The sequence below is a fragment of the Fundulus heteroclitus genome, chromosome 19, assembly GCF_011125445.2.
Source record: "Fundulus heteroclitus isolate FHET01 chromosome 19, MU-UCD_Fhet_4.1, whole genome shotgun sequence".
NCBI classification, from domain to species: domain Eukaryota; kingdom Metazoa; phylum Chordata; class Actinopteri; order Cyprinodontiformes; family Fundulidae; genus Fundulus; species Fundulus heteroclitus.
Window position 1 is genome coordinate 21,432,431 of NC_046379.1, and position 21,013 is coordinate 21,453,443.

General features: G+C 38.9%; 2 protein-coding genes across 3 annotated transcripts in view; both read left to right on the top strand.

The window, feature by feature from the left end:
• Nucleotides 1–1,926: 1,926 nt before the first annotated feature.
• LOC105935378 (plastin-1) lies at nucleotides 1,927–16,496 on the top strand. Of its 2 annotated transcripts, none has more exons than XM_036150672.1 (17): nucleotides 1,927–2,162; nucleotides 3,813–3,988; nucleotides 4,263–4,355; nucleotides 6,588–6,748; nucleotides 6,848–6,977; nucleotides 8,242–8,374; nucleotides 9,289–9,370; nucleotides 11,379–11,544; nucleotides 11,741–11,883; nucleotides 11,969–12,064; nucleotides 12,148–12,340; nucleotides 12,478–12,556; nucleotides 13,744–13,858; nucleotides 13,958–14,091; nucleotides 14,179–14,302; nucleotides 15,698–15,831; nucleotides 15,924–16,496. In XM_036150672.1, the coding sequence occupies exons 3-17, from the start codon at nucleotides 4,286–4,288 to the stop codon at nucleotides 16,060–16,062; spliced, it is 1,899 nt and encodes a 632-aa protein (XP_036006565.1). In that variant the 5' UTR covers nucleotides 1,927–2,162; nucleotides 3,813–3,988; nucleotides 4,263–4,285; the 3' UTR covers nucleotides 16,063–16,496. The 2 variants fall into 2 exon arrangements, with proteins under 2 accessions (XP_036006565.1, XP_036006564.1); XM_036150671.1 differs by having other exon boundaries at nucleotides 4,268–4,355.
• Nucleotides 16,497–18,889: 2,393 nt separating this feature from the next.
• The window catches only part of atr (ATR serine/threonine kinase), a 32,077-nt gene continuing 29,953 nt past the window's right edge, over nucleotides 18,890–21,013 (top strand). The window contains exons 1-2 of the mRNA XM_012875730.3: nucleotides 18,890–19,140; nucleotides 20,560–20,651. Coding sequence (XP_012731184.2) covers nucleotides 19,088–19,140; nucleotides 20,560–20,651 — 145 coding nt within the window. The 5' untranslated portion in view covers nucleotides 18,890–19,087. The remainder of the gene's footprint in view (nucleotides 19,141–20,559; nucleotides 20,652–21,013) is intronic.

The window sequence follows — 21,013 nt, forward strand, 5'->3', positions numbered from 1 at the left end:
AATATTACAGTCATTACATCCTCCCAACCAATCACAAACACTGACCCAGGAACACTCCGTCACCAAGCTCCGCCCCCTTCAGAGTTCAGCGAGTAAGCTTCTTTTTAATTTTTAAATACCTGCAGTGTTGGTAAAAAGTTGATTGAATAAAGGGTTGAGTTTGAATTCAGTGTTTGTGCGATCTGTATCTAAAAATAGGTCACTAAGCAACAGCATGAAATGGCCAGGGCCGCACTTAAAATAAATGTTTTGAATTTGTTGATAATTATCAATATCAATATTTTATCGATATGCTTTTTTTCCTATATCGTCCAGCCCTAGTTATGACGATGTTTTGGCTTACAAAGCCATCAACAAGGAGGCTAAACCACAGGCTGCTGAAGAAACCTGGACGTAATGCTTGTTCATGGAAAGTTGAGTGGAAGGAAAATGTTTGGGAGAAAAAAAGGTACAAGAGCAACTGGGATCATATGCGCAATAGAGAGAGAGAGGATTGTGAAGCAAAGCCTATTCAATAGTGAAGGGGAAATTTACAATTTTTTTTCTTTTTTTACTGAAATATGTTCCAGTAATGCTACATTTTGAGAAAACAGTGTACCAGTAATGGATGACATATAAGGTCTAGGTAACTCCAAAAGTGGCAGACAAAACTGGAGGACCGGATGGGATGAGAACCACGGATTAGGTGATTAGTGAATAGATGAAGGATAATTAGACATAAGCGGCAGGTGGCGACATGGAAAGCAGCTGAGGAACTCAGGACACAAACCACAACACACAACCACAATGAAAGAGAGGCGCTTCTAATCCTACGTATTGTACCTATTTGGGAGCAACAGAGCATTTTTAAGTGCAAAATGATCTACAAATGTCACAATCTGCTCCACACATAACCCAGTTTATGGTTTATTTCGGGTTGGATTTTGCTTTAGAAGTGTGTCAACCTCTATATGTTTTAAAACAAATAGCTCCGATAATTCCTTCCCCCACATGGACAAAAGTTGATCCACCTTGTCAATAAGCAGCTCCGTTGTTAGTGCATCAGCAGCGCCTCGAAGTGGCTGTGTGTCCACATTGCAGCTGGATTAAAGCCTCAACCATTCAAACACAACATGTACCAATATGCGAGGATGAATCCATTGAACAAGTCGTGCAGAACGTAAAACCGCTATTTGGTCTACAGTCAGTTATGTGAAATAAATGAAAATGTCACCAGTCTTAAAGTTTTCCAGGACTGCCTCTTAAAGAGAATTAATTCAGTCTTTTGGGGTTGGTGTCTTTTCTTTTTAACTAACCTGAATCAAATAATTGGCTCATCGGCAGGACTATATTTGATTTGGGTGTTTAACCCGGATCACTTTGAAAGGCTGCAGAATGCTGGAGTTTGACGCCCCTCATCTATCCCGTGGGAATGGGTTACCACCGGTGCAGAGCTTGCTCTAGGGTGACAGAAGACAGGAGGTAGTGTTTCTGCACGCACTGTGAAAACAAAGGCATTTGGATGCTGATCTGGTGTCAAGAAGCTGTCGCAAAGAAGCCACTTCTCTCCCGAAAAACAAGAGAAGGCTGACATTTTGCCGGAGGTACCCGGATCCGACCACAGAGGACTTGGGGGAAGTTCTCTTCTCAGGCGAAGCACTCGTCAGACGGTTTGGGGCACTGGAAAAAGAACTGTCTGGAGAGAAAAAAGGTGAATTTTACTGTCAATCCTGTATAATACCAACAATGAACCAGTGAGAGCATTCATGTGTGGGGATACCACTTTTTCCAAGTTAGTTGGCTTAACTTACTATTGAGATTAAAACATTGATTTCAATGGAGTATGAGATCATTTTTCTGTAAGTCTCTCAACTTTTGCCCACAGCAGTACAGTGTTTGTGCTATTCTGTATTTTCCTCCACACGTGGTCTTAGGTTTGGCTGAATAATGCAGGGGGGCTTGTGAGAGGGCTTAAGATCTGACCGGGGTTCAGGAGAAGCAACCAGAGGTGCCCTTTCCACATGAACAGACGGCAGGAGCGCTTACCTGAGATCAGCGATGATGATGATGGGTAACAGGAGAGCGCCGTGGAGTCATGGAGTGAAACGAGGCTGATCAGGTGTCAGAGGAAGAGAAGAGAGCTGAGGGGACCAGGAAGATGCAGTCTTTGCGCAGAGTAAAAGGTTCAAATTTACATCTATTTTAATATCATTTTATGTATCCTGCTGCTTTAAGCCAAGATGGAAGATTTTGCTCGGATTTGTGTAATGGGTGATTGTGGTCTTGTGTGTGTGTATGTTTTCCATCAGAGGTGAAAAGTAAATACAGCAGGGGGAAACACTGGAAGTGAGGGGAATGGGTTAATGAAAAGTTTGAAAAAGGGGTTTAAAAGGAGGGGCAAGAAAGTAGATGAAGGAAAAAAGGGACCAAAAACTATTCCCAGCTAGCTGATTTATTCTCTGGATTGGCCTACTGTGGACTCTCTGCCCTTTCAGCCTGCCTGGGATTGGATGTAAGCTCTTTACTTAAATTCTTGCTTCCCACTTCACACACTAACTGCGATGGACCTTTTTGCACAATGTATAAAATTGGTCTGATAGGTGCAGGAAAAACCTACAGGTGGTTAGAGCTACATTTTCAGATTTTCTGATCCATAGAAATAAAAAGCTGTGTAAAGTTTGGCCAAAATAGGCCTTAATGCATAAAGGGATAAATGGCAAGACCAGCCTCATCGCTTAGTTATGTTTGCCATGGAAACATGTTGTTAATTGAAATCTAAAGTCAGGATCCACTGTTTCGTCATTCCAGGGACAACACAGTTATATGAGCTGGGTCTCATTCGGTCTGTGGAGCTGTGTAGACCTGCATCTGAAGGTGCGGTAGGTGTTTATGACCGAAGACATATTACCGCACCTTCACCGTGGATCTCTCCTGCTCCTCCAGAGTTGCCAAGGGCTTTCCACTAAAGCTCTCAAAAAAAAACAAAAAAAAAAAAACTCAAAGGACTTAATGAGAACAGCTTTGTTTACGCTCGGAGGAAATTACACACAGGTGGACACTGTTTACTAATTAGGAAACTTCTGAATGTGATTAGTTACTGGGGTTTTTATTTAGGGGCCATATAAGGACATGGATAGAAAATGCCTGCCCGCCTGTCTTTTCAGATATTAATTTTGAAATCATCCACTCTAGGAGAGATGAATACAAATAAATGCCACACTTTCCAATTTTGTATACATATATATACACACACACACATATATATATATATATATATATATATATATATATATATATATATATATATATATATATATATATATATATATATATATATATATATATATATATATATAAAAGGGGGGGAAAAAATCTAAAAAACCTGCCCTCCCGTGATCATTTCCTCTTATAAAACACATCTGGGAGTGTCCCGGACTGAGCAGTAGACTGGATGTTATACTTTTTAAAAAAAGAGATTTCCATTGACTTTTTCCAAACAGGTTTGTGATTATGTACATTGTTCTGATTTAGACTGTTCCGTTTTCACTTTTGTTTGGAAATGAAATAATTGTTTTCGTTAATTGCGCTCTTTTTATAGCTTCATGGATATTTTTAAAAGGGTGCTTTAGACTTATAAGACTTTCTTTTCTTTTTAAGTATAACTCCTTTCATGTTACATGATACGTTACATTTATTCTTGACCTTTCCTTTGACCCCACAGCACTGATAAAACATATTTCAACACTTTTTGGTCCTCCCACTTGCCCGACTCAAATATTAATTTCCACTTAAGGAGAATAACACGATGACATGGTTAAATGTTAACTGTCTAGCTACGCCCATCCCAGGTCCAGGCGGACCAAAGGTCCACCGTGAGCCCTCTCCCAGTGACTCCACCTGGGAGTTGTAATCAGCTGTTGGCCTTCTCCACGATCCTTCTCTTCTGTACCAGCGGGAAGCTGCAGAGCTCAGATAGACTTGACTCCTGCAGCCGGGCCTTTAAACCAAGGTATGAGTTACTGTCCATTCTTAATTTTTTTTTCTCCTTTAGGTTCCTCAAGAAAGTCTGATTAAGCAAAGTTTCGGTAAACGTTCCCGCTTCAAAAACAGTGGAAAATCTATGAATATGATAACCAAGTAGTGCAATGGAAATGCGTTATGATTCTTTATTCTGTTTAAATCTGCTAACTAACACATTTAGTAAATCTGTAGTCCACCTTCTCCAAGATTCAGCTCCTTTTTACAAAAACATTGCTAACTTCTTCATGTTTCCTGTGTTTCGGGGTAGATAAAAACAGGAGCCACTATGGACAAGAGCTATACGCAGATTTCCAGAGAGGATCTGGAGGACCTCCAAGAGGCCTTTAATAAAATTGGTCAGTATCACGCCATTTTTTTTTTTTTACTCTCACTTGCACGCACTTTAATCTCAGCCTGCAGGTTTATTGCTGAGATTAAAGACCAAAGCGAGACTTTTACTGTCCACTGTAAAGCACATAACAGTTCAATTCTAATTCAGGTTTTATTGTCTGAATGGTTCCTGTGGGTGGACTTTGTGAATGATGAGTGCTTGGATGTGTCAGTGAGATCTTTGTTGATTCTATTAGTTAAAGCTCACAAGTCTATTGTTTTAAAAATGATAGCCGGAATAATCAGCAATATCATAAACGGATGTTTCACTATTATTATAAATATACAAATTAGTGAGTTGTTTTGCTGTAAGTGGTAGGGCTCACTGCTCAAGGTTGCACGGCCTGAGGGGCACCATGGCCGCTTTAAAGAAAAAGAACCGGGAAAAAACATATCTGCTCGTTTTTATATGGACACTTTTTTAAATTTATATAATTTATTAGCATGTCCAGTGAATGGCAAGTGAACGCCCGCTGTGGTCTGCAAACCCTATGGAGAAGTACGTATGTTGCTGCCAGATTAAGAAGCTGAACTGATTTAAAGTTCTCATTCGGGTTCAACTAAAGGGTTATTTGGCCATTTTTAAGGATTTCAGATTGCATTTAAACATCTCAAATATCTAAAATAGATTGGCCAAACCTAAACCAGAGTAGGAAATTCTTTAAAAAAAAAATACATGTCTGTGGGCGGGGCTTTGAGAATCACACTACAAGTGCAAAAGTAGGTGCAGGGGGAAAAAAAATACACAATCATATTGGGATTTATTAAAAACATGGAGAGACGTGAAGAAGTTCAGAGGATACGCTCTCTGGTTCTGGGTTGTAGATGGCTTGATTCAGAGTGGGCCGATGATTCAGAGGGGCAATTTGCCTAAATTGATCCCTTACTGACCTATTATCGCATTTACTCTCGACTTGTATCTGTTGTGTGTTATTTTGTTTTTAAAATTACCCCCCTGATACAAGTGCAACTGATAATTTGTGACGGAGAGAATCCAGGTCTTGGTTAGGAGACAAATTCATGTGGTCAGCAATGTTAGTACAATGTTTCAGATAGTGAATAATAACTTGAAGTAGAAATGCTGATGCAAGACCAAAGATGATTGTGAGATTCTATATGTGGCAACTTGTTCTAGCGATTAGAGATCTTGGCACTGAGCCCAGATGTAATTAATCTACTCTTTGCTATATCATCAAAGATGAGTCTGTGGTTTTAATTTGTTGCTTACCCCAATCTGATAGTGTGTAAACACTCTAACAGGAGCGCTGGAGAACAAAGGCTTAGACTGCAATTAGATTTGTAGGTACTGCATTGGTACATATCAAGTATGTATAAGATAAATTCATAAGATTGTTCTCACCTCCTGGTGAATATGTGATTGATCTTCATCGTTTAGCAGGAAGTACTACATTGTAACACATCTGATAATTTATGCAGATCAGGTTATCAAAGTACAAAGCCTAAGTCACATAACTCAGGGTGTGTGGAATTATTCGCAGATGAGTTAGAAAGAACTAACAAGTAAAGAAACTGAATCGTAAAGCTACTAAGAACAAGGAGCTAAAAGCTAGCTGTAGTAGCACCTGGCTGGTTGTTGTGCTGAGTCACCATTTGTTTTCCATTAGTGATACTGATAAAAAACAAACAAAAAAAAAAAAATTATTTGCATGTTATGTATTCAAACACAGTTGTTCAGTACAATGAACAGGGACAGACTTAATGATTTACAAACCATCACAAGTGAAAGTGAACTGTTTTCTAACTGCAAATACCAGTAAGTTTCCGTTGTTCGGCAGCCATTTTGAATTCTGAGGTTGGGGTTGGTGAGAAAAATTAAACAACCGACTTCAAGAGCTCCAAGAATTTGGATTTCTGCTTTTAGTCAATGTCTGAACTCATACCCTTGATATTTGACAAGACCCAAGAAGTACAAAATTTAACATTGTTTTCTGGTGATTAAACCTTTTTTTTATGAACCGACTGCCAATATGTTTTTATATAATTAAACAAACAAGTAGAAAACAGTAGAAAGCTGGTTGCGCTTGGCGAACACAACCAAAGAGAACATTTCTGTTCTCTATAATGGTGCCATTTCTAATCAGTAACTACTTTGCAATCACCAGGAAATGATTATTCAAGACTAGTATGCACTGTTTTAAAGTATGTCTGTGTAAGCATTATTTTGTTTCTCTGTCCAGATATTGACAAAAGTGGCTATGTGAGTGACTTCGAGCTTCAGGAGCTGTTCAGAGAAGCAAGCCTCCACCTGCCCGGGTACAAAGTGCGAGAGATCGTTGAGACCTTTATGGCTGGAGATACAAATAAAGACGGAAAAATCAGCTTCAACGAATTTGTTTCTGTAAGTCTTGAACCGACAATCATCTGACCCCCCCCCCCCACCCCCACCCCACCCCTCCCCTTGGTCACATGTGGAGTAACACAGTGTGTTTGTGGTCAGATTTACCAAGATCTGAAGAGTAAGGAGATCAGTGGGTCGTTCAAAAAGATACTCACTAGGAAAGATGGGATCTACTCCTTCGGAGGAAAGTCAGGAGTCTCCTGCGAGGGAACACAGCACTCCTATTCTGGTGAGACAAAAGTCACGCATACTGTCCGAAGGTGTGTGTTTGTGAGGTTTCCTCGCTGAAACCTTTTATGGTGTGTAAACTGACAGTGTACAGACTCTTTGTTTAAATAAATTAAAGCCCATTTCCAATTAAAGCAGATGTAGTGTTAAAGATTTAGTTATAAAGAGTCTAAATTTATATAAAATTGGCATTAGGGTGTGGGTTTACCAGTCCATAATAGAGATCACTTTAATTGCAAAGAAGGGCATACGTAAGTGGAAGTAAACAAATGCATGATTTATATAATTTTTTTTATAAACTAATATTTGGATTGCATTTTTTGCTTAGCTCTGATAACCTAAGCCAAGCCCACTGCATTCGTTTGCATTCTAAAATCTGCTAATTGGTAAACAAAGTCCATACTCTGTATGTGTAATGTAATCTTAGAATAAATTGCACCAAAATGAGAAGGTCTGTTGCATCCCCCCTACACCTGTGTGTTGGGGGACATGCAAGGGAACATGGGTGACAGAAAAGTAGCACAGCACATCACCTTGAAAACACCATCCCCACAGTTTAACTTGGTGCTGGGTGGATGCCTTTCATCAACAGGGAAATGTAATACCTTTAATCAATTGATGCTCATAGGCTCTCTCCTTTCAGTCTGATTAAGCTCAAACTGTTTTGCAAAGAGAAATCTTTGTCTGTATATTGTATGTTCAAAGCTGGAAGAGACATACATACCCCCCAAAACAATCCTTCAAATGTATTTATGGCAAAAGCTGTGACAAAGTCCTGGTTTGTCGCACGGTTAAGTGTCTGATTACTGAGGTTCTACTAGAGCTGAGAGTGTCCGTTCTTTGCAGATGCCAAAACCATGAAATGTAGATCTGTAGTTGAACGTGTGCAATAGTTTACGGTACTTAAACATCAGATGAAACCCCACGTATGAAAATAAGACCCCCCCCCCTGCCCCAACAGGCTGTAATCAGCAGTGACTACAAAGAACATGCAACCCCTGCATAGTTTATTGTACCTAAGTTGAACTGTTGTTGAGGTCTACTTGTTGCTGTTTTTTACTCTCTTTTCCATTTTGGCCATCTGTGAAGTATGATTCTGAGGGACAAGTTGAATCATTTTGAAACCTGTTATAGGCAAAAGATCACTGACACGATCAAAACCTAAAACAAACAGTATCGGATCAAACGTGGTCCTGCATAGAGAGAATCTGTGACTATGTTACAACTGAGCATCATATCCAAAAGTTCTTTTTTGTCTCTCTCAGATGAAGAGAAAGTAGCTTTTGCTCGATGGATCAACAAATCTTTGGGGAAAGATCCCGACTGCCGTCATCTGCTGCCTGTAGATCCGAATGATGAGAGCCTTTTTGCCTCCCTCCGTGACGGCATCGTCTTATGGTACTGCGCGCACACACATCCACCTCTACTAATGCAAATGCAACCACAAACACACTAATGTATGTTCATCTTTCATTAATCGGAAGCATACATGTGCACCTATTGTTTCCACCTATCCATACCTGGTATTAAATAACCCATATTTATCTAGTCATTGCAAGACAATTCAAAGAAATCACAATTCAGTCAAAGATCAAAATGATTGAAAACCTTTCTTTATAAAAGCAAAAAATTAAGTAGAAGTCATTGAGAATAAAGTTTGTCATTAGAAACTGAATACAAACTTATTTTTATTGTGAGAAGAAGCTTTTTATTAAAATACACGTAAGTGTCTAATAAGACCTGCTGCATCAGGTTATACACTTTACACACTATTGGCTCTATTGGAATTCCTACCTTAGTGTATTCCTCTTTGAAAACATTTTACAAAGAGCTTTCTGGCTTAAATAAAGTCATCAATGGGTTTAAGTGAAATAGTGGCCTATTTAGATATATGATACGGTTTGACTAATTCACTGTGATCTTTTTTCATTAATCTCATAGTTATTTCAGATTACCAGTTGTCGATTGTGCTCTCCTGATGGTGCAATGCAGTCTGTGCATTTGTACTTTGTATTGTAATGACACAAGTTTAGTAAGCTTCATTCAGAACATGGCGGACAGTGTTTTATGTTGCTGCAAAGGTTGCAGGAGGATCAACGTGATAACATGTTATATTGCTTTATGGCGGTTCACCCAACTTCCGTGCACATTTACATGCAGCACGATTGTCTTCCTGCATGATGGACTTTTGCACTATCAGAGGCTCTTTAAAAAAGGGACAAATAGATGGCTGTAAATCTTTCAAGTCAGCTCCATGCCTCGCCCAGTGGTCCCCTTCGAACCCCACTCTCATGCTGCTCTTTCTCTTTCAGTAAGCTGATCAACCTGTCCCAGCCTGACACGATTGATGAAAGAGTCATCAACACAAAGAAATTCACCACCTTCACAATGAGGGTGAGTTGTTTTCTTTCAAGATTTGCAAAGACAGCAACTTTATGAATGAATCTATTCTTTAGCACTGATGGTGGCCAAACGCTTTGCTTTTCAACGAAGACATGCTTTATGTTCACAATAAGTCAAAACAATGAGAAATGTGCTTTTTTTTTTAAAGCTGAGGTAATTTAAACTTACAAGGTGCAGTCCAAACATTTAAAATGGCCAGATGCAGCGGCATCAGCACTCTTTTAGCACCTGTTTTCCAAACTGACAATATTTGTTTCATGTAAAATATCCGTGATACTGAATTTGGACAAAGACCTAACCCTTCTATTTCAGATATTTCTTTGGATCTCTTTACACCAGTTCACACCATAGGACTTCCATTTTGAATTTTTAGGTGAAATGTTCGACACGAGCCAAATATTGAAGGCGATGGAGGACGGGCACAATGACTGATGGGACCTTAATGGCCCCATTAGGACGGTCCTATTAGTGTGATTATTCTGACCATAGCTTATAAAGGCCCATTTATGCTCAACGTTAAATATATGTAGAAGCAAATGGACTAAATTTCTCTTCTGTGTTGATTTCCTTCATGTTTTAGACAGTGTAGCCCAATATAGCAATCAGGGAAAAGAAGAAAGATCACTGAAATGGTGCAAGTTCACCATTTCGGAATCAGCTTTATTTGGCCATGACTGTGTGTACAATCAAGGAGTTTGACTTCACTACTCTATTTATTTATTTATTTATTTATTTTTACATTTTAAATCTAAATGGTGACATAAAAAATAGCCAGAAAGACCATCTCCATCTAATTTAATGCCTCTTTTAATGTGCTGGTGAAGATTCTCAGTCATCCAGGTCATGGTCATTCCAAAAAAAGTAAAAAAAAAAAAAAAAAAACGCCCAGTATGCCGTCTAACTCAGAGCTTCCTTTTGGTGGCTACAATTTGTTTACTGCTTCACTGCCAGTGAACAAACTGCAAGCATGAGGCCGAAGCTAATTACATGTGTAAGGAGAGCATAAGTCAGCCTTTCGTCTGATAGTGCCAACCCAGGTTCAGAGACACAAGAGCTTTTTGGATAAGAGGTGAAACGTCATCTGAACACAAGAGAAGAGGTGTAGTTGCCTTTGAGCACTTGGAAAAAAAAATGTTATGCTATCAGTCTTTGTTACAATAGCTGGGATCCCTGCATGACATTTTTTTTTCAAATCTACAACTTAGAGATACACTATCTGGAGTGTAGTTAGATCTGTTATATAAAACATCTTTATTTAACTTTGGGACTACCCTTCTGCAAACAGGAAGTAACTTTTCTATGGCTGCTTCTGAAATGTCTAATTATAGCTCTGAGCTCCTGCTTGTAATATGTGAAACTTACAAGTGTGCGCTCTTTTCTCTCCAGACATTTTTGTTAATTTCCATGAGGTGGGCTGTGCTTATTCATTATATCACGCAAAGGATTGTGGGATTCCTTATAGCTCCTTAGCAGCAGTTAGGGACATTGCAAGGTTCCTATGCTAAAGGAACTGCGCTAGGAAGCATACAGGCTCCTTTTCCTACCTCCTTTCTTACTAACTACGTCATTTGGAGAGCACTTATCATGGCAGACACTGACAAACTTCCACTTAGGCTAAAATGTCCTTACCAATTAGACCTTTCCCTCCTTCTTTTTGCGCTTTGAAAACCATCATTACCATCACTGGATCTTTTTTATTATTATATTTTTCTCAAATGCCAATATAAAATTTTATCAAGTCATAGGCCAAGCGTGTTTTTAACTTTTACTTTTTGGCTCCTTTATCTTTATTGTCTAAATTTGTGAAAAACATGTCTGTCTGAAGTCAACGTGGGAATGTTTCTAAGAAAAAAGCTATGATGATGTATTTTAGGTTGTAGCTATTGTCCTTGGCGGGCATTTTCATGGTAAAAATGACACTACTTTTTAAAAAAAAAAACAGTTTATGATTTGATTCATCAAAATAAACATGTTTTTATGTTTTCATGTGCATTCACAGGAAAATATCGTCTTGGCCCTGAACTCGGCCTCAGCCATCGGCTGCACAGTGGTGAGCATTGATGCCCATGACCTGATGGCTGGGAAACCCCACCTGGTCCTGGGACTGCTCTGGCAGATTATCAAGGTTGGCCTCTTTGCTGATATAGAAATCACCAGGAATGAAGGTCAGTACTCACTCATTCATTCACTCACCTACGTTACCTAAAGCGCTACTTTCCTCTGCAGTTTCCCAACTCCATTCCCCTTTTTCCAATTTCTGAGTTTTCTTTATAACACTGTGAGGATTCTCGCTGGGAAACCAGAAAGGTTGGGCTTGTTCTCCCATTTCTCCTCCAACATGTCACTCTTGTTTGACTCCAGGCTTGATTTCCCTTCTGATGGAGGGAGAAGAGCTGGAACATCTCATGTCTCTGTCTCCCGAGGAGCTGCTTCTGCGATGGGTCAACTACCACTTAATCAACGCGGGAACAGAGACTATCAGCAACTTCAGTGCTGATATCAAGGTGCTTAGCAGAGCATTCACAGCGTCAGTCAGAAAAGGAAGCGCAGACAGTGATGGAACAATATTTGATTCTTTTGCCTTTGAAGGACTCGAGGGCCTACTTCTACCTGTTGGACCAGATTGCCCCTCAAGATGAAGACGAGTTCCACATGGGGATCAAAATCAACATGGCCGGCCTCAGCGTGAGTCGGTTTGCTCCTATGAAATTTGCGTAAATCCCAACAATGGCCAGTTAAAGTACATTAGTATGCATGTGAATGTGAAGGAGCGGGATTTGGAGCGAAGGGCAGAGCTGATGCTGCAGGAGGCGGCCAAGCTGGACTGCCGGCAGTTTGTTTCCCCGCGCGACGTCACGTCTGGGAACAGCAAACTCAACCTGGCCTTCGTGGCCAACCTGTTTAACATGCATCCTGGTCTGCAGAAGGCAAAGTATAATCTGGACGGGGAACACATAGAGGGTGAGGCATGTTTTTTTTTTAATGAATAGAAAACTAAAAGGCAGTCAAAGTCAGCTCTTTGACAATGTATATGAAGAGAGAGGAATACGGAAGTTGTGGTGAATGGCAACCTGTGTTATGTATTTATGTCTTGTCAGCGGAAACCAGAGAGGAGAAAACCTTTCGCAACTGGATGAATTCTCTGGGTGTCTCTCCGCGTGTAAATCATCTATATCGGTAGGTCGCCAGTTGCCCACGAGGGTAATTATTCTTATCTGAGGAGGATATCGGCGCTCAAATTCCTACAGATAGCCAAAGACAAGGAAATACGTAACGTTTATTGTGTAGGGAAAAGGCTACAGTTGGGTGAGAAACAGTTCCTTGCTAAATAATTCATATTATGTCATAAATATTTAACTGACTGGTGGTTTTTAATCTAAAAAGATTACCGGTCATTTGTACTCTTCCCCGCTCAATCAATAGTTAGAACTATTTTTTTTTTTTTTTGCTGCAGAATACATATACGTTTACAAATCTTCTAGAGTATAGCATAGCTTTGTACATACATTATGAAGACTTAACATTTTTGCTCATTCTTCTTTGCAAAATAGCTCAAGCTCGGTCAGATTGAATCTTGAGCACCAGTGATCAGCATTTATTTAACGTCTTTTTTTATATATTGTCAATCAAAACTAGGTCTTGACTTTAACTGGGCCATTCTAACACATGAATATGACCAAAATAGCTTCATTTTGCATGTGAATGAATGGGTGAATGACTGATTGTAGTGTAAAGCGCTTTGGGGTCACCAGACTCGATAAAACTATACAAGTGCAGACCATTTACCATTTAAATGTGTTTTTTTTCCCGCGTGATTTTCCGCAAATAATACCCAATGGCAGAAAAAGTATTCATCATCGTTTTTGCAAAGGTTTCACGTTTTTCTTTATTCTAATACCCAAGAAAAGAAATAAGATTGTGGTTGTTTAAAAATGAAAACAGATTTGTTATAGTAGGTACAAGGATTCCTTTTTCAAAAGCTCATCTAACGTTTGCAGTTTGAAATGAGTTTTTCTTAGCTAGACTAAGGACAAAAATGTCTCTTTGCATTGTAAGGGATGCAGATCCCCGGGTTAGGTGGACTTTCATGTGTTGGTTGTTTTCTCATGGTCCATTTTCAGTTGATGAACTGAGATATTCAAAGCTGGGACATTGTTTTAATGATACGATCAGGTTACGCCTGAAGGCAGATCATTTTTCTTAATTTTATTTAGGGGCATCATATAAAGGGGGGGTGGGGGGGTTACAAATGCACACCACACAATGTTTGGACTTAAGCATTTATAACACCACTTGAAACCTTAAGTCATATTCAAGTGTTTTCTATGTGAATATCCATTATTGTCTATATCCACATCTTGCAGGGACCTTTGTGATGGCTTGGTGATTCTGCAGCTTCTAGAAAAAGTCAGAGTGGTCGTGAACTGGAAGAAAGTCAACAATCCTCCTTACCCTCAACTGGGGGGAAATATGAAAAAGGTGCCGTAAGCAAAATAGCAGAAACACGTTAGTTGTGAGCGCGAGTAAAGTCGTGCGCTCGGTACAAGGATGGCTGAGTTTTCCCATGCTGTGCTCTAGCTGGAGAACTGTAACTACGCCGTGAAGCTGAGCAGGGACGAAGCTAACTTCTCGCTGGTCGGAGTCGGAGGAGAAAACCTAAACGAGGGGAGTCGCACGCACACCCTGGCTCTCGTCTGGCAGCTGATGAGAAGGTAGGCGCCCCAGAAAGTGCTGCTCTCTGCCCTTCAGTTTCAGCCGCCCTTTTTTTTACAGTCTCGGTTCTGCTCGTCCTCCTTCAGGTACTCCGTCCTGGTTCTGTCAGATTTGGACAACGGGAAGAAAGTTGTGGATCAGTTTATCCTGGACTGGGTCAACGCCACCCTGAAGGAGAGACACAAGGACACGCAGATCAGCAGCTTCAAGGTGGGTGTAACAAGCGGCTCTCGACAGAGTACAAACCCGGTTAAAAGACTGGGTTTTTGTGACGTTAACACCAAGACCATGATATTTGGGGTAATTATTGCAGAACTATGCCGTCCAGTTCAGCTGAGAACCAAAGACATGGTGCAATAGCCAGGGTGCAAAAGTGTAAACACTTTAAGATGCTTCATTATGATATTTAAGATAACTTACCCCTCTTTGTATTATATTGTATCATATTGTTTTGATATTTTTCTCAAAAGTCTCATCTATTTATGCCTTTCTATCTGCATAGGTAAAATAGTCAATGATAATTTTAAAAAGTATGGAATTTTTATAAATTAAAAAAAAATTAAGAGACGTCAAGCTGGTCAGTGAAGCTGTAATTACATTTGCAGATACTGTAATATTATTTTAATATACTTTGGGTTTTATCAATAATTGCTTTTCATTCCTGTAAGCTTACCCAGTGATAGGGGTTGAAATGAGCTTATCTGCACCATAACATCTACTTTATATAATACATATGAAGCAATCTTTATTGAATTTATCCCTGTTTGGGGGGGGGGGGGGGGGGGGGGGGGGGAAGGCCAATAAAAACACTGATCATCCAACTCTCCTATTTCTTAATGTCTAGACAAACAGGGCTGTTCAACACAAGCTTTTTCTTTCAAAACTTCACTGCTCACTTTTAAAACTCACCTTAGAACCCACTATTATTCTTTGGCTTTTACCACGAGCGAGACTTAGTTTTCATTTTTAATTGGTTTTATTGTTTCTTTTATGCATTATCTTTTTGATTTAATTTTTTTAATGGATGTGTTTTAGCTTGTGGCACTTTGTTTCAGCTGTTGACTGTTTTTAAGCGCTATATGGTATGGTATGGTAAAACTGGCCCATCTAAAATCGTTTTAAACTTTGTGAATGAATGTGCTGATGAAAAAAAAAGCTATGACGAATACCTTTCTATGGGTCTGAACAAGAGATGTTTTCACAGTCTGAGAGATCTGGAGAACTTTTTTAAGGTAGAGCAGGCAAACATTTTCAAGACCGGCTGTGGAATGCCAACAAGCTCCAACCCAAGATAACTGAAAGTTGAAATTTAATCAAAATGTGCAGTGACAGAGTAAGTATTGAAGGTTGTGCACATTTATGCTACTTGGTTATTGTACCGTTAGTTTATATGCATTTTTATCAGTCTTACAGATCTGTTTTTCAACTATGATGCATCAGATATAAGTCGAAGTGTTTGTGAAAAAACTCTGGAATGATTTCTAAAGCTCTCGTTTGTTTTGCAGCACTAAAACTTGCCATTTTAACCGGCTGGTGTACACTTCTGAAGGCAGCCGTGCATTTAAAGCGGCACTTGAACGCAATCCTGTTCTATGCTCTGCGCAGGACAAGCTGATCAGCACCAGTTTGCCGGTGATTGACCTGATTGACGCCATCGCCCCCGGCATGGTCAAGTGGGACATGGTCAAGAGAGGTGAAAGGGGAGTCCTGAAGAATGATGAGAAGCTCAACAATGCCAAGTAAAGACAGAAATATTTTCTTTTTCTTCTTTTTTTTTTAAATTCGGTTCCTTCATTTCCTTATTCATTTCCCTTCGCCTGTTTTCTCCCAGGTATGCGATCTCATTGGCTCGTAAGATCGGCGCTCGTGTCTACGCCCTGCCGGATGACTTGGTGGAGGTCAAAAGTAAAATGGTGATGACGGTGTTTGCCTGCCTCATGGGACACGACTTGAAAAGAGGCAAACGCTAAACAGAAAACCGTGTGTTTTTTTTTTTTAAACAAAAAGGAAAAAGTGTTTGCATTTTATTTTCAGCAATTTTTTTTTTCATTACCACTGTTTTTGTTTATTTTCTTTGAGCTGTACCTTTGCTACGATCACCAGAACAAATCTACTGGCCATTCTCATTTTTCCTTCCTCGTGGCCTTAACCAACATTTGGATTCCTTTCCTGCTTGTAAAGCCGCTGCATTTGTTTAGCTATGATTTAGAACTCATTTGCTTAATACATATTAAGCCATTCCTATTCTACAGTGTTCACTACCTCTGCTATTAAAGATTAACCAGAGGTGGGGAAAATAATTATCTCTCAAAAAGGCCTTCTTGTCGAGCCTATGCAAGTCGTGCATAAAAAATTTCTGTTGAATTATTGAAGATGACAACTATTAAATAGAAAAGTTCAAAATGTGTGTGTGGTTACTCTCTATGTACATTTTTTTCTAAAGGTTGTGCCACGTGATAAAACTGATTTATTAGTCTTAGGCAATTGAATCAGGTTTCTCAATATAGGTTTATCAGGCTAGTAAAAAGCTATAAACTACATGCAGCAGCTCCACAGGCTTTCAGGATAAAAAAGGGGGGATTGGAAGGAGAGAAGAGATTGTTTCACATCTATTTAACTTTAGTTTTAGGACAAATGGAATTTATTGCTTAAATAAAACATCCGTTTTACCCACTGGATGATTCAACATTCCTATGGACCAGGGATGTTCAAACATTGTGTCACGTCGGCCAGAATTGTCAAGTCAAAAGCACTCGAGTGCCAAAAAATATAATTTGAAAAACAAAACAAATGACCAAAAAATGATATTGTTTATTATCTGCTCCACAAAAAATACGAGCATGCAATATGTGGAATTAAACAAATAAGTGAGATTTTCTGCTGGAGAGGGATATGTATCTCATTGCTGATCCAAAACTTGAAAAGCATTTTTACATTTGCCTTATTAAAAGACAATCATCCAGTTTGCAAATTCTTGTGGACTTGATTTAAAAAATGGTCTACTCTCAGCAGTAGAAACATGATTTTGGGTCAATCTTTCCTTGGAAATGCATGCTGGTAGCCAGTTTTAAGAATTGAATTAAAGGCAGATTTCCATGCACCAAAGTCTACATTTCAGTAAAAGTTGTTGGATAGACGTGGTCCTGTTTACCATTAAACTAAGGAGAATGCATAATTGTGGTGATTAAAAATAATAATAATAAGAAGAAGAAGAAGAATACTATGTGGCTCGTTATTATTATTATTAACGAGCCACATTAATAATGACTCGACTAGGACAAGTCTATTCAAGAGAAATAAAATGAAAAAAAGTAATGCATTTAATGAAAGTAGTGACAGGAATTGACCGGATAACAGATAATCAATCATTATATTAAACCTCTACAGGGCTCTAATGAGATCAGCCACAGATTATGGTTGTATTGTGTGTGGAGCAGCAGCTAATTCAACATTACAAAAAAATTACAATTACAATATAGTGCATTAAGGTTATGTTCAGGAGCAATAAAGACCACTCCCATAAATGTGTTATTAATAGAAAATGACAAGACTCCGTTAGAACTGAGAAGAATTAAAAAGGCATTGACATACTGGATCAAATTAAAAGGAAGTAAAGAAGAAAATCCAGCAGGTTTTAAAGGAATGAGTTTGAGTGGGAAGGAAATAAATGGGCTTAAGAATATGAACTAGATAATAAAATATTCTCTCAGAGTAATCCAGTTGGTACAATTCCTTTTTGGCTATGTCCAAAGATAAAAGCAGATATTAATCTAATTGAAAAGAAGAAAGAACGGAAATTAAATTAAACAGGGGTAAAAACGAGCGTATGCATTAGACATCATTATTTTAATTACCTATAGATTTACACAGACGGCTCAAAGAACACAAAAGGGGGTGTAGGAGTGGGGATATTTATATCCTGGAGTTTCAAACATACATTTAGTAAACGGCTTTCAGATAATTTATCAGTTTTCACAGCAGAGATGGTCGCAGTCATCATAAGTTTGCAGTGGATGGAGGACGTCACATTCAAAGGCAGTAATAGAAAGTATTCAGTTTAAAGGAAACAATAGGAAGGATCTTATATTAGAAATGCATCCCAGTTTGTTTAGATTGCACAGGGGTGGTATGGATATACAGTTTTGCTGGGTGCCAGCACATTAGGGGGTAAAAGGAAACGAAATGGCAGATAAACTGGCTAAAAGGGTGTTAGGGAAGGAAATAACATTACATATTCCATTTGGGAAAGGTGAGGGTAAAACAATAAATCAAAAGAAAAGATTTAGAAATATGGCAGAAAAGATGGAATGAAGACAAGAAAGGGAGAGACATATCAAATACAAACGTCAATATTAGTAACGAAGAACTTAGGAGGAAAAAATAAAGAAGTAATGATGATAAGATTACGGATAGGTCAAACATTACTAAATGACATTCTATACAGAATGGGGAAAAGAACTAATGAACAGTGTGCAGTTTGTGCAGAAAAAGAACATGTTGAACATAAGGTAATGAAATGTGTAGTATATTTAACTCAAAGAGAGAAATTAAAGGAAATGGTGCAAAGGGCAGGAGGAGAATGGAGTTTGAAAGGAATATTAGGTAGGGAAGGGGACAAAGAATATATTTATAATGTTAGAAAAACATTACTCACAGACTTACATGATACTAAACTGAAAAATATAATTTATTTTGTGGCGGTCGTGAAGTAGCACATTCTTGTACAGTAGGTGGCGGAATGCGCCTTGAAGCTGTTTGCAATCCGCCAATAAATAGAAAGAGGAAGAAGAAGAATGACTCGAGTTCGTGCTCGAGTCTATTGAGCCTCGGTGGATACCGTATCAAATGAAACGTCATTTTGGAGCGAAAGTTTTCGAAACTCATGGGATGGACGGACAGCTGCTGGGAGAGTGTCTCCGTCCAAATGTCCCGGCTTATATCGCTAAAAGCTACTTGATAGAGTGTCGCACAGCGATATAATAAGGAAGTATAAAAATGGAGGGACTGGAAATGTCCGCTATGATACCGGCTCTTCAGGAGCTAGCTAGGTGGGTAAGAAGTTGGCCAAAAGCTAACCTGCTAGCAGTTCATCTCATAAACATCAGACGCTCATAGACAGTAGACGCCTCTTTACGAACTGAAGTGCATTCTGCGTCGCTGCCATATTGACTGTGGTCAAGTGAGCCGACGCTTGGAAATGATCGGTCAAGCCAGCCGACGGTCGCTCTGTTGTAAAGATTAGTGTCGCTCGTAAATGGTGCATTACGGTAACTAAGCAGCAGAGGTGGACATGCAGGCGAAAAAGATAGAAGCATAGCCCCCAGAAAATTATATTTATGAAAGAGATATTACTTTAAGACACATAATATAACCAGAATATTTATCTCTTAATTTTACTCATTTTTGGGGGAAAAAGTCAAAGTCCCTTATAATGCCCATTCTGGATATGTTTGTCACATTTTCAGTAATTTATTTCTCCAAAATCACAAGAGGTGACAACAAAGTCTCTTCACATTATGTTAAAGGGACACATATGTTATAATTAGAATACATATTTCATAATTGTACTGTAGATTATTGGAGAAAACCCAAGTCAAAGTTTCTTATAATGCCCATCCAACACATTAATTTGTCTGTCGTTTATTTCTCCAAAACCAAAAGCGGTGACAACAAACACTTCATATTATGTTAAATGGTTACTTATACAATAATTAGAAAAAAATATTTTGTTATTTTACTGCAGATATTTGGAGAAAAGCCAAATATCTTATTTTATACATTTATCAATATGTGATACCACATGTCTCCTTATTTAAGAGCATAAAACAAAGTATTTCAGCATGATAGCATGTATTTCTTTACATATTTAATAATATGCCATAACATGTCTGTCTTTGTTAAATGGCATAAAACAAAGTATTTCAGTGTGGAATGATGTTTTTAATACATTAATATGTCGTATTTTTGTCTGTTAAAGACAATTAAACAACGTTTTTCAGCATTAAAACATGTTATTTTATGTGTAACCACATCTCTGCCATTTGTAACAAACCAAACCGTGTGAAAATCGGGTAAAAATTCAGGAAGTTATGATTTATTTAAGTTGGGCAAACAGCTTCCTCAGCACAAATAAATGCACTGGGGGCGTTAGAGACCCATCCAAGATGGCAACCGGGAGCACAACAAGTCGTAGGCATTGTTTAGATTCCAAAAATAAACTAACTAAAAGTACGCTCTAAATCACCCGTTTTGTCATGTAGTAGACGGGCTGTTAGGCTAGCCTGCCCACCAAGATGGAGGCGCGCACCCCCGATCACGTGACTGTGACGTCAGATGCAAGGGGTCTATAGGCAGCGCCAGTCAATGGGGCGTCTACCTACATACTGTCTGTGGTTCATCTATTAAAGTATGTGTCGCAGTTAAATGACTCTGTCAGTAAATGATAATACTGTGTTTAATATTTGCAGTGCCAGTGCTGCTGAATACGACTCGGCGGTACAGAAACCCCGACAGATCCTCTGCCAGTTCATTGACAGGATACTGGCAGATGTAGATGTTGGTAAGTGAGCATTAATAGCAGGAAATACAGCTTTAGATCTGAGCTAAGCAGCGGCAGTCTTATTTGCTAAGTTATAGTTTACTTTGTAAAATCCACTGTTTAGATTTTGTAGATTGCTACAAAATGCGTCTGGGAAACTTCGACTGACACAGGCTTCCTACACATTTCAGGAAGAGTCTGGAAGTCTTTTTTTTTTCCAGGTTTGGATCAGAAAAAAAGAAAATAGTAAATGTTTATATTTCCAGAGTTAAGTTTCTGTCCCACTGTGTAAATGTAAATTTTATATCATCCGTCCACCCTTTAACCCATTCCTTTCTTCCTTCCTTCCTTCCATTCATACATATGCTTCAATTAAAAAAATT